Genomic DNA, 14,673 nt, shown 5'->3' on the forward strand with positions numbered 1-14,673 from the left:
CGAAGCCGCGACACGGCACACCAGACACTCTCTGTGGCGTGGCAGAAACACGAAGTGTCCCGAATCGTCGCGCCACGCATTTTTGAATTCTAAACATAGGTTTCTGCAGCGGTCCGCGGCGCCCAGCCGTCGACTTGAGTGTACCCTGATAGAAACCGATGTTTAGAATTCTAAAACGCATGCTAGTTAAGATCACAGGGAGCTTCTGGGATCGCGAGAAATGCAAACGGCTGAAGTATAAGGTAGACTCAATGAGAAGTACACACGTTTGCAAACCTACCTAAAGATACAACCAATAATTCAGATTAGAGCGATCATGTGGAGAATATTGATCTTGTGTTGAGCCCAATGAGCCTTGCATCTAAAAATAGAGCTAGTGTGTTCCTTTAGTGATATCGCTTCGACTCACACTGAAAATGGCGGACGTGGATTAACAAACTGAGGATATGATGACGCACCTGTAAATCAATATTGGTGGGCGGGGGGACCGCTCTCCTACGTCAGGTAGCGGTCGATTTGAAAACTGCTCCAATTGGTCCACCGTTTTTTATGTTGTTAAATTGAAAAAAAAAGCACTGGGTGTGCTTATATCACCCCAATATGACGGTCTATACACCATACATGCACATATGGCTGTCCAAACAGCTTGAAAAGTAGATTTTTTACCATAGGTGCCCTTTAAGTAAACTTCCTGTTAACTAGGTTCCAGATTTTTACTGTAACATTTTTACAGTTTTTTTTACCTTTTGAAATCTTCAGAATCTGACATTTTTACAGTGTTCAGGATGTTTTAATGTGAATTATCAATTAATTTAGATTTTTGAGTTCATGACCCCTTTAGGTGTTGTCTTGATATTTAAAATGCTACAGATGTGAATGATATTAAACATCTAGAACATCCCAACAACACCCTAGTAACCATCAGGTACATCATGGACGTACCATTAAAACTCTTTATGATGCAGGTGTGCCGTGGCGGTGGATTTCACAGATGCTGCTCTTCAGAAAATGTCAGCTCTAGTTCTCAGTTTTATAAGTTCATTTGTTCTTTTTTTTGCATGAACTTTCCTCAAGTTTTCTTTAAATCTAGAGGTCATTTCAAAGGTGAATGCACATTTCTATGGCAGCCGACCCAGGGCATTGTTGGAAATAGCGTTCCTCTTCCATGTCTTGCGTGGGAGTTTGTGTTGAACTTGTCATAAACATTCAGCACAAAGCCAGCGGTGTTGATCTTGGGATCCGAGAAGGGCTCTAAACTGTCATGTGCATTTACTTATATGCCGGAAATCACAGTTACGGACTGGGTATTACTTCTAGTTGGGTCTTGGAAGGATTGCATCTCTTACAGTGTTTAAAACGAGTGAGATTTATCAGCTTGAGCTCAATGAAGCACAATCAGGAGGATTATCCTGCTTTGGCAATATATACGCTTACATGACCTTAAGTGATACAGCGAGCAGCACACTACAATATATGACAATGAAAGTTAAAACACTTTATTCTGACTTATAAATGTATTCTGACATAAATTCTGGGCATAAATGTGTAATTTTGTTCTATTAAAATATAATTAGAATTTATGTAATTTTATTTTTATTTTTTATTTTAGCAGATGCTTTCGTCCAAAGCAGGAGGGGAAATTATATACATGTATAATATTATATAATGAAGGGAAAAATCACAGAAGAATGTGTTTTACCTTCATTGCTAAAGTACACTCACCGGCCACTTTATTAGGTACACCTTACTAGTATCAGGTTGGACCCCTTTTTGCCTTCAGAATTGCCTTAATCCTTTGTGGCATAGATTCAACAAGGTACTCGAAATATTCCTCAGAGATTTTGCTCCATGTTGACATGATCACGCAGTTGCTGCAGATTTGTCAGCTGCACGTCCAAGATGCGAATCTCCCATTCCACCACATCCCAAAGGTGCTCTATTGGATTGAGATCTGGTGACTATGGAGGCCATTTGAGTACGGTGAACTCATTGTCATTTTCAAGAAATCAGTCAGAGATGATTCAGGCTTTATTTACTTTATGCTGGAAGTAGCCATCAGAAGATGGGTACACTGTGGTTGTAAAGGGATGGACATGGTCAACAACAATACCCAGGTAGGCTGTGGCTTTGAATGTTGAATTAGTACTAATGGGCCCAAAGTGTGCCAAGAAAATATCCCCATTACATAACCACCAGCCTGAACCATTGATATAAGGCAGGATGGATCCATACTTTCATGTTGTTGATGCCAAATTCTGACCCGACCATCCGATTGGGGCAGCAGAAGAGACTTGTCAGACCAGGCAATGTTTCTCCAATCTTCTATTGTCCAATCTTGGTGAGCCTGTGCCAATTGTAGCGTCTGTTTCGTGTTCTGACAGGAGTGGCAACCGGTGTAGTTTTCTGCTGCTGTAGCCCATCTGCCCCAAGGTTGGACGTGTTGTGCATTCAGAGATGCTCTTCTGCAGACCTCGGTTGTAATGAGTGGTTATTTCAGTTACTGTTGCCTCTCTGTCAGCTGGAACCAGTCTGGTCATTCTCTTCTGACCTCTGGCATCAACGAGGCATTTGTTCCCACAGAACTGCCACTCACTGGATTTGTTCTCTTTTTCTGACCATTCTCTGTAAACCCTAGAGATGGTTGTGCATGAAAATCCCAGTAGATCAGCAGTTTCTGAAATACTCATAGCAGGTCGTCTGGCACCAACAACCATGCCACGTTAAAAGTCACTCAAATCTCCTTTCTTCCTCATTCTGATGCTCGGCTTGAACTGCAGCAGATCATCTTGACCATGTCTTCATGCCTAAATGCATTGAGTTGCTGCCATGTGATTGGCTGATCAGAAATTTGCGTATTAATGAGCAGTTTGACAGGTGTCCTTAATATAATGTATATGTGCCTGCATGTGTGTTTTAACCTTCATATTTACTTTTATTTATTTATATAAGTTTATTTATAAGTATATTTACTTATATAACCTCATATTTATTTAAAAATGCATACATTGTAGTATGTATATATATATATACATATATATATATATATATATATATATATATATATATATATATATATATATATATATATATATATATATATATATATATATATATACTACGCTATATTTTATTATTCTTATTTTTTCTGATTCTTTATTGTAATGTATACACATTCTAAAGTATAGTAAAAACTATTTTTAAAATGCATTTACTAAAAAAACTATATAGTAAGGTAGTAGTATTCATTCATTCATTCATTCATTCATTCATTCATTCATCAAGATGGAAATACAGTATAAAAAATTACCACACATTGTAATATTGTTTTTAAATGATATCTTTATCAAATAATATTCCCTATATTATTTTTACTCTTATTTAACTCTTAACAAGTGTTAATTTTATCCCTTGTAGCTGAGGTTTCCAATTTGAGAGATTTGTGTCCTGCCAGTAACTGTAGATCAGTGAGTTCATCTCAGATGTTCCTCCCCGCTGTGCTGTGTGCATTCACATTAGAACATTTTCCTCTCTTCTAAACAAGGAAACTTGCCTGACACTTGATGTTTCTTAAATAAACTGTGTAAATGAGGTGAGGCTGGCGGTTGGTAATGTGCTCCGTCATGAGCTGAGCGTTTGGCGTGGGCTCCAGTAATGGGGTGCGAGGAGTGGGAAGGCATGAGAGTGGGAAGCTCTCTGTTTTATTTATCCGTTTGGAATAAATACAGCTCTGCCAGCATCAACCATACAACAGAACCAACGGGCCAGAACCAGACAAACAACTCTGCGTAAATGCAGCGCCCATATGTAAACACACATGCAGGTATGCATACATGTGATGCACACACACATGTATCTGTGGGCACATCAGCTTATCTTTCTGTATTTCTGTGCCAAACGCATATGCAAATAAAACGTCGTCTGTGTGCATCGCTGTATCTAACACAGGCTCATTGGAAGTGTGTGCTTCAGCTTACATGTTTTTGTGAAAAATGAAATGCTTGAAGACATGTCTGATTGCAGTTTTTAGGAGAAATGAAAGCTTCAGCGCAGTGTGGGGATATTTTTCCTTTTTACACTAATGATATTTACAGGGTTGTGCTATCAATGAATAAACCAACACCGTCTCACTGAGAAAATTGACCTTGGTGCACATTTTTGAGGACTGAGAAATATGTGCTCGCAGGTATATATCATTGCTTTTTATATGTAAAATGAACGATGTGGGTCGGTAACACTGACTGCTTACCTCAGGATGGATGGCTTTTCCATAAGGTATTTGAGATTGTCAAAAATGTACTTGCCGACCTCTTTTGGATTTGTGATAACAAAAACTGCAAGAAAACGTAGTCCAGTGTACATATATAAACTGCAGATTTGAATGAAATGATGCGAAGGATTAATAAACATATGCAAATCACTATCATTTTTCATTTGTCGCGTGGGTGTTGAGATCCCGATCTTTTAATGATTAATCGTGCGCCTTACACTGAATGCATTAATGCAGGCTAAAGAAGTAGTGACAGAAAACACCTTTAATAACCTAAGAAACCCACCACATCCCGAATAACCCACCACAACTTCTTCCGTCATCATTATATTCTGCAAGAAAGCCTAAATGATTTCATACATGTGATTTTAATGATGCAAGAGGCGATCTCTCTGTGATCATTACAAATTTAGTAAGTAAAAAAATATATTAGCATGTGTATTAATCCACGGGTCACGTGTGTTCCGAATTGTGAGTTGTGATCCGTTACACACCTAGTTTTATCTATTAAAGGTTAAAAACCCCTTATATTTAAAAAAATCATCTCTTTGCTTTTGCATGAAACGAAGACTGGAGTTTGTGCGTTTCCCTGTAGCGTGATCTGCCTGAGCTTTTTTTTTTTATATTTGCACCCTTTGAAATGAAAATAACTGAGATAAAACATGATCTATTTAATATGCAAGTCAATTTTGTTTAAGAGAGTAAATTACTGTAATTCAATGTTGGGCTTGGAGCAAAAAACATTTTATTTAAAATACTATACTATAGAATAAAATAACAATTAGCATCTAATATAATGTGCTGAGGCAATACAGTGGTGCAGTGGGTAGCACTGTCACCTCACAGCCAGAAGGTCGCTGGTTCGAGCCTCGGCTGGGTCAGTTGGCATTTCTGTGTAGAGTTTGCATGTTCTCCTCGTTTTGGCGTGGGTTTCCTCCGGGTGCTCCGGTTTCCCCCACAGTCCAAAGACATGGGGTATAGGTGAATTGGGAAGGCTAAAATGTCCATAGTGTATGTATGTGAATGAGTGTGTATGGGTTTCCCAATGATGGGTTGCGGCCTAAAGGGCATCCGCTGCGTAAAACATATGCTGGATAAGTTGGCGATTAATTCCGCTGTGGCGACCCCTGATTAATAGAGGGACTAAGCCGAAAAGAAAATGAATGTATAATGTGATGAAATATGTATAAGTATGTAGATATATAATTTTCCACAATTGTAAAGGGCTAGAAAAGTTTTAAAAAATGCACCTGTAAAGTGCTTAAAGTACTTTGGACTTTGGAAAAGATGCAAGAACCCTAAGTAAAGGATTATTTTCAAGCAGTACTTTGCACAACACTTAATAATAAATACCACAAAACACATTAACAGTGTCTGTCATTTGTAATTGAATGCTTTGCCTCAGCTATTAATATCTATTTGGACATCTTTTCTGGCGTTGTCAGTTTGCTCGTAGCTCACTTTGTACACTGTTGTACTTGTGAAGCATGTTTTCACCAAAATGCTAAAAGCAAGGTAAGATCAAGGTTAAACTATACGGTTGTAGTGCATTGTTTCTCTTCCGTCTGCTTTTGATCACACTATTGGTTGGGTTTAAAGTTTAGGTCAGCGGTTTGTTTTCTTCATGTACAAGAAAGATGTGTATCTAAAACAGACAACACAACGTACCCGGTACATGAGTAATGCATTGCAGATTCTTTAAAATGTAAACAGCGCCCTCTAGTGGATTTGTTATCTGAAACGTGCAACAAAACGTACCCGGAGCAATGTATAATACATTTTGCAAAAATATAGGCTGAGGAATATATTTACAATGAGACTGGCTCAGCTGTATCTGTTCAACACTCTAATCAAGCACACTAGCATGAATATTCGGGCACAGTAATGAAGATGTTCTGCTGTCTCCAGGAAACTCTTTTGAAGATATTTATTTATTTATTTTTTTGAGGAAAGTGCAGTGTAGCAGTGAACCGTACATTCATGTGGATTAATGAACCACTCTCTTCTGCTAATGACCACTGAATCAAAGCACAACAGCTTCCACCATTCAACAGCTTTCTGTTTTTATGTAAAGCCCAAATTAGTTTGAAACATCCAATCAATTAAGATTAAAGATGTCCAACCCTCTGTTTGATAGATTGATTAGTTTAACAGAGTTTTTCACAGCTCCCTCAAATACTTGCGATTGTCAGTTTCTGTGATCTAACATTTTTGTAGAATGAATCTTCTTGCTTATAGTTTTGGTTCCTGATAAGGTTTTACAGATGACTCTTATTTTGGCAATGGTTTCAGCTATTATTTCAAATAACAAAAATAATTGTAATTAGTTTTAGTTTACACGAAAATGAAAATTTACTCCCTATTTACTCACTCTCAAGTAGCTCCAAACATTTAAGAGTTTTGTTTTTCTTTTTTTCTATTGAACACAAAATAAGATATTTTGAAGAATGTTGCTAACCTGTAGCAATCGACTTCCATAGTAGGAAAAAGATCTTAATGAAGTCAAAGGCTATTGGTTTTTAACATTCTTCAAAGTATCTTCTTTTGTTTTTAACAGAAGAAACGCATAAGTTTGGAACAGCTGGATGGTGAGTAAATGATGACTGATTTATGATGTATGTATGTATGTATGTATGTATGTATATATATATATATATATATATATATATATATATATATATATATATATATATATATACTGTAAATTTTAGGCTGACTTATCTCTTTAAGTAAAAACTGCTAAACTACTGAAACATTTCCAGCTTTATTGTTAAAATATCTCTTCACCCAACAATGAAAAGTCTCGAGCTAAATTCATTTATTCATTTTCCTTCCGCTTGGTCTCTATTTCAGAGGTCACCACAGCGGAATGAACTGCAAGCTATCCAGCATATGCTTTACGCAGTGTATGCCCTTCAGCCACAACCCAGTATTAGGAATAATCACTCATTCACACACACACTCATACACTATGGCCAATTTAGTTTATTCAGTTCCCCTATAGCGCATGTGTTTGGACTGTGGGGGAAACCAGAGCACCCGGAGGAAACCCACGCCAACACGGGGAGAACATGCAAACTCCACACAAAACTCGAACCAGCGGCCTTCTTGATATGAGGCGACAGTGCTAACCCAGAGCCACCATGCCGTCCTCTAGCTAAATTATAGAACACTGAACTTATTTTTCCTTCTGTGCGTTATAAAAATATTCACTGTTTGTTTTTCTTCTATTTAATAAAAATGAAATGGAAATTGGAACGAATATTATTGATCTTCAAGAATAACATTTGCTCTTTTGGAGCATGACAGCTCTTCGTTCACCTTTACTAATGGAGAAGAGCACACTGCACAAATGTGTTCTTGTCATGGTTCCAGTCCAAATATCTACAAAATTATTAAATCTAGACAAGTAGAAATATTGTCTATTTTCAGAAATAATGTCTAAATTAAGTGAGTTTTCACTTAAAACAAGCAAAATAATCTTAATTCAACACGAAAACAAAATTATTTTGAGTACCCCATTGGCAGATTAACAACACGGGCTCATTGTGCAAACGTACCCCTGTAGACATTTTTGGAGAGCGCCAATTATGTAGCCAGAGCAATGTATGGCTGCTATGTATATCTTTATAACAAACGCTACAGAGCGGTATGAGCCCAACGGCTGCTTGTGTTTCTTTTCACGCTACCAGCTGACTGCTTACCTCCGTATGAACGGCTTTTCTGCTGTTACCAGTTTACCCAGTAGCTCGCCATGTACGTCAACGGACTTGAGATGCAGAGAGGAGTTGACCGCGATGACGAGGTTCGAGCCTGGCAAAGAACAGTTCCAGAAACAGGCAAAGCAAAAAAAGGCAAAACATTAAATAAACAAGTAAATAACAGGGTGAGAATGAGGTATGATTTGAAAACATGGTAAAAATCAGGCAGCCACGAGTTCTTTTCTTTTTCAGGATTGCTTTTGAAAACACTGTCGATTGGGTTTGGAGGAGTGGGTGGGTGGGTGCTGGTCGATCTGTGCTTTTAAAAACACTATCGGTTGGGTTTAGGGATGGAGGTGGGTGGGGGGATCGGTCTGTTGGTCAGTCAGTCAGTCTGTCAGTCAGTCAACAGCGGCCTCTGGTGGATTTACGTGAGAATAGCAGGTGCGAATGGCACTTACGAGAGAAGTTTGAGATCTGAAAAAGCGTACACAGCGGCCTCTGGTGGATTTGCGAAAATAAAAACTGCAAAAAACATAGCTCCTGGGATGTATTTTGCGATCTCCAGAAATGTATGCATCAACAATGAGCCTGGTTTGCAGATTTATTAACATGTTTTAAAGAAAAAATCACTTAATTTTGACATTCTTTCTGAAAATAAGACAATAATTTACTAAAATGCTTCTTGATTTAAGAATTTTTTATATTTGGGCTAGAAACAAGACAAAAAAAACGAAGTATAGTACACATTTTTTGCAGTGCAATATGAGGAGTTTAGTATGATAAAATGGCGTTTTCATTTTAGCATTAAAATAGTCCCTCTGTTTTTCTACAACATGCTACTTTCCAAAAGGCAGCATGTTTTTTAGAGAGATTAATAGTGCAGCAGTGGGTGGGATTTGTGGCGTCAACTGAATTACAGCACAGCGGTTCATTGAATTGACTAGTGCTCTGCCGGAGGGAAATTGCACTCACCGGTAAAATCACAGCCCAAATCTATCCTCAATGGGCCCAATTAACACCCTCAGCATCACTAATGGCTGCCAGAGAGGCTTTGAGTCTCCAAGCTGTTACTGACGCTCCTCCCCATCTACGGGTGAAAGGAGGAGCTCTGTTCAGAAGAGTTAAAGAGCTTCTCAGGACCCAGTGTTTGTGAATTAAACCTTATTTCACACTGTTGAAACCACTGTTAGCCTTGCGTAACCTCCGATTTGGTCATCGCAAATGCTACAAAACAATCAAAATGACTGAGCACCAAGAAGCCACACTTGATGTTTTAAGAGAGCATTATTGCCTTTTGTTTCGTGATGTGCATCAGAAATTCTATGAATAATCTATGAATGTGCTGTCTGAGGGTCACTGGATGTCCTGAACAAAAACATCAATGCATGGTTTGAACAACTGTCTTTCAACAGAGAGTGACATGACCGTCAAAGCTGAATTATATCGCTTCATAAATAATAGTAAGATTAAAAGTGTGTGTGTGTGTGTATGTACATATATATATATATATATATATATATATATATATATATATATATATATATATATATATATATATATATATATATATATATATATTTATTTATTTATTTATTTATATATTTATTTATATATTTATTTATATATATTTATTTATATATATTTATATATTTATTTATATATATTTATATATATTTATATATTTATTTATATATTTATTTATATATTTATTTATATATATAAATAAATTTATATAAATAAATAATAATTTAATAATTTCGTATTATTAGTCATTAACACAAAATTTAAAGACTAAAGTGAAAATTTAATAAAGATAAAGAATATAAAAGAATATATAAACATTTTTAAAATAGTAAAAAAAAATCAACAGAATAAATCAACAAAAAATACTGGAACTGTATAATTAAAAGGGCGGCACGGTGGCTCAGTGGTTAGCACTGTCACCTCACAGCAAGAAGGTTGCTGATTTGAGTCCCGGTTGGGTCAGTTGGCATTTCTGTGTGAAGTTTGCATGTTCTCCCCGTGTTGGTGTGGGTTTCCCTCACAATCCAAACACATCGGATGAACTATTGGCCGTAGTCTGTCAGTGTGTGTGTGTGAATGAGTGTCTAGGGGTGTTTTCCAGTACAGTGCAGCTGGAGTGGCATCTGCTACGTAAAAGATTTTCTGGAATAGTTGGCGGTTCGTTCAGCTGTGGCGACCCCTGATAAATAAAGGACTAAGCCGAAGGAAAATGAATAAATGTAAATAGATGTATAGTTAAAAGAAAATTGTAATACAGATTTAGTTCAGTAAAATAAGAGATGATAGTGCCTCATTAATACAATTATAATATATGTAGAAATAAAGTTATTAACAAAAATTGACATGAACAGTACCTGATAAATGTGCAGGTGGACCAACAGTGAATCATTTTAGATTTGAATTGAAGCTTGTGAATCAAATAATCAAACTTTATAATTCAAAGCAAAGTTTAAGGTATACACATTTCATCAATAAAATAAGACACATCAGTGATACAGCAAACTTATGTGTGGAAAGTTTCTCCTAAAAAATTATCATGAACTGGATCTGATAAATATTTCATTTTTAATCTGATCAATATTTAATTAATTAAATATTTAATCAATTTAGGATTTGAATTAAAGCTTGTGAATCAAACTGATTTGATTTGAATTGAATAGAAGTGTGAAGTCAGTGCATCAGCTCTACCCAGCTCTAGTTTATAATACTTGTGGTTACCTGGTTAGAAACCCCCTTAAAGAGGGTCTATTATGCAAAAATAAAATTTTATAAGTGGCAACAATCTGAATATAACCAGCCTCTAATAGTCAAAATTTCATTTTTTATAATCACACTTGATAAAAACAGTCTGCAGAAGGCAAGGCAAGTGTATTTATATAGCACATTTCATAGACAATGGCAATTCAAAGTGCTTTACATAAACGGGAATAAAAAAAGACAAGTATAAATAAAATAGAAACAAATAAAATATAAACAGATGAAAACACTGTAAAGACAGTTTTATCATACTCCAAAACACCGGTGTATCATATTTTCTCACTTTACTCTGGGACTTCCCCATTCTCTGTGGACTTTTTCGGTACCTTTTAATATATTGGATGTCTCCGATAGATTCGATTTTTCACCTAAAATCAGAAAATTAAGCTTAACAGCTGTAATTACGTGCCCCTTAATTTCAACTTCCTTCTGGAAAAAAATTGCACAGCCCCTGATCTCTACCCCCTCCCGGGAGTAAATCGTTTAGCTAGCCAAACGTAATAAAAGGTCTTGATCTCAGCCAGACTCTAGGAACTTTAACCCCACGCAACAGATTATCTGTGGCGAGTCACGTCAGAAACACTTTGATTGAGATTCTACCTTTGGTTGTGTCATCAGAGCTGGAAAGCCCCGCTCATTAGTGACCAACTCTCCCTCATTAGCATAAGACATTAGTCTAATTTTTGAATCTGCCACTATGCTGACACACAGGCATTTGTAGCCCCCGCCCTCTTTTGAAAAGAGCACAATATAATTTGAATTTAAAGCGACAGTCACCAAAACGACACGATTTGGATAAAAGCGTAAAAGGGGCCGTTTCAAAGAGTTATAAAACATAGTGCGGTATTTTGAGCTGAAATTTCTCACACACACACACACACACACACACACACACACTAGAGACATCAGAGACATATTTTACATCTTGTAAAAAGGGGCGTAATAGGTTATATGAAAATACTTGGTATGTTTTGATATACAGTGTATTGATAGAGTCACTGGATTGTGTTTTTAATTGACATGAGTGCATCGTATCACATTGCTGTCTTGGTTTACTTCCACTGGTGGCCCATTCTGTCGGCCGTAGATGTCAGTAAGGTGACCGATTAGTCTGATAAGCATCTGGTTTTGTGTTGCAGGGCGGAGGTGGTGCTGGGCAACGTCATAAAGAAGAAAGGATGGAGGTATGTTCACCAACAGCATACAGCTTTTCATTTCCTCCTCTTATCTTGTGCTGATAACTCGGCCCAGTGCCTCAGAGATTGTGTCGCCGCAACCCCAGACAGGCACAAATATAAATTATTAAAGCCTGGCGCGCCCCGTTGATGTGCCATCCAGATATTGAATTATGAAAGAGTCGCATATGTGTGTGTTTGTCGTGTAGCCGATGTCTTGATAAATGTGTGTGACATGAGTTCATGGATGATAGAAGCCCTTTTTAGGATGTATTAAAGGGATAGTTCACCCAGAAATGAAAATGATGTCAATATTAACTAAGCTACACTTGTTTAAACCTGTTTGAGTTTCTTTCGACTGAACCATGCTTCGAATAATGCGATTGACTGCCATAGTGTTTGTATTTCCTACTTTGGTTGCCATTAGGCTGTTTCCATCTAGAATATCATTTTGCAATCAGTGTTGGGCACGTTCCTTTAAATGAGTAATTACTAATAGTTACTAGTTACATCTCACAAATAGTAACTGAGTTACATAATTATAAAGTAACTAATTACCAGGGAAAGTAACTGTTGCGTTACTTAAAAAAAACTATTTTGTAAGATGACTATAAAATAAATATAGAATATTGTACACTACTTTATCTACACTACTTTAATGTTGTTGTGGGACAGTAGCTATGTTTCCATCCACCTATTTTTATACGCATTTTGGATATGTGCATAAAAAAACGGTTGCTGGAAACGCCATGATGTGCATAAATTTTGAAAATGCGCATTAAAAAAACGTATGCGCATAACTGAGTAGGATAAACTTTTATTCGATAGAAAACATGCGCATAAACTACGATGGAAACACTTTTACCACACAATTTCAGTATGCGCATTAAAAGAGGTCATGTGATTTTGTTATAAGAGATCATGTGATGATGAAAATGTGCGTAAATGAATAAACCAGCAGGCTGAACACACTGTAAACCATCTGAACTGTTGTTTCTAAAACGCCTTACCGTTTAAGTACCCTTACCCTTCCTATCTGAAAATACAGCTCAACTTATTGTTCAAGCTCTTGTTCTCTCCAAACTGGATTATTGCAACTCTCTGCTAGCCGGGTTTCCAGCTAATTCTATCAAACCTTTTTAGCTGCTTCAGAACGCAGCAGCACGAGTGGTCTTTGATGAACCCAAAAGAGCACATGTCACTCCGCTACTCACCCGTTTGCACTGGCTGCCAGTTGCTGCCCGCATCAAATTCAAAGCTCTGATGTTTGCTTACAAAGTGCCCTCTGGCTTTGCTCCTTCGTATCTGCTCTCACTTCTGCAGATGTATGTGCCCTCCAGAAACTTGCGTTCTGTGAATGAACGTCGCCTCGTTGTTCCATCCCTAAGAGGGAAGAAATCACTTTCCCGAACTCTCGCTTTCAATCTGCCCAGTTGGTGGAATGAACTCCCTAACTACATCAGAACAGCAGAGTCACTTGCTGTCTTCAAGAAACGACTAAAAACTCAACTATTTAGTCTCCACTTTCCTTCCTAATCTGCAACTGCCTCTCTGGCTATACCACTAACTGTACTCTCTCAAAAAAACACATTACTAATGCTTTGCTTCTTAGACTTTACACACCTGAAACTTGTCTATAGCACTTGTTCACTGCTGCTCTTATAGTTGTGTAAATTGCTTCCTTGTCCTCATTTGTAAGTCGCTTTGGATAAAAGCATCTGCTAAATGACTAAATGTAAATGTAAGTATTAGTGTCATTATATTAATGACCTCCAGAATCAAGAGCATCTGACACCTTCAAACGTCACCGCGTTTAGAACTTCCGTTCACAGCGTTTATTCATTCATTTTCTTTTTGGCTTAGTCCCTTTATTAATCCAGGGTCGCCACAGCGGAATGAACCGTTTTGAGTGGATTACATTTTATTTTAGGTTGGTTATATATTTAAATAAAGTCAGAAACTGATAACTTTAGCGATGGCTAGGCTCCATTAAAACCGCACAAAGATGCAGTCTGACGGTAAGGGTAAATGACTCGCAGCTAGTGTTTTCCATCCTATTCGATTTTTAGAGGAAACCCATAGGAATGCAAGGGAGAACATGCAAACTCCATACAGAAAATGCCAACTGACCCAGTCGAGGCTCAAACCAGCGACCTTCTTGCTGTGAGGCAACAGTGCTACCCACTGAGCCACTGTGACGCCCATAAACTTCCCTTATTAGAGAAAAAAAGGCACACAGTGGCTTCTCCTACCTCAGCAGACTGATTTTTGGTGGCAGTTTATCAAAAAGTGATGATTTAGTTCTCTTTGATTCACTGAATGGAAACGGTACTTTATTCACAAATGTTTTCTGCGACATCCCAGTTTTATAGACTCCAACATTTTTCAAAAAATCTTCTTTTGTGTTGAACAACAGAAATAAACTCAAACAGGTTTGGGAGAAAAAGAGGGTGAGCAAATTATAAGCACATTTTAATTTGGGGTGAACTGTCCCTTTAATTCAAAGCAGGATAGGCTCCTACTGTCTCTGCATAATGACATGAAGAGTAACTGAGCTCTCTACTGGAGACAATCCAGTGTGTGTGTGTGTGTGTGTGTGTGTGTGTGTGTGTGTGATCGTGCTGCTTAGTCATCTTGCTAGTCAGTGTGCATCAATATCAGAGCACAGAACCCCTCACCTCTTCTTATTTCTGTGCTCTGTGTGTCTGTGTGTGGGTTTACTTGCTAATAGTTTGTGAGCCAAATC

The 14,673-nt window shown here is 37.4% G+C and overlaps 1 protein-coding gene across 3 annotated transcripts in view; it reads left to right on the forward strand.

The window, feature by feature from the left end:
* Positions 1-14,673, forward strand: part of kcnab2a (potassium voltage-gated channel subfamily A regulatory beta subunit 2a) — a 226,903-nt gene that overhangs the window by 173,709 nt on the left and 38,521 nt on the right. For all 3 annotated transcript variants that reach the window (XM_056468301.1, XM_056468302.1, XM_056468300.1), the window contains one exon: positions 11,892-11,936. In XM_056468301.1, the coding sequence (XP_056324276.1) occupies positions 11,892-11,936 (45 nt within the window). The remainder of the gene's footprint in view (positions 1-11,891; positions 11,937-14,673) is intronic.

Source organism: Danio aesculapii, chromosome 11 (assembly GCF_903798145.1).
Source record: "Danio aesculapii chromosome 11, fDanAes4.1, whole genome shotgun sequence".
NCBI lineage: Eukaryota > Metazoa > Chordata > Actinopteri > Cypriniformes > Danionidae > Danio > Danio aesculapii.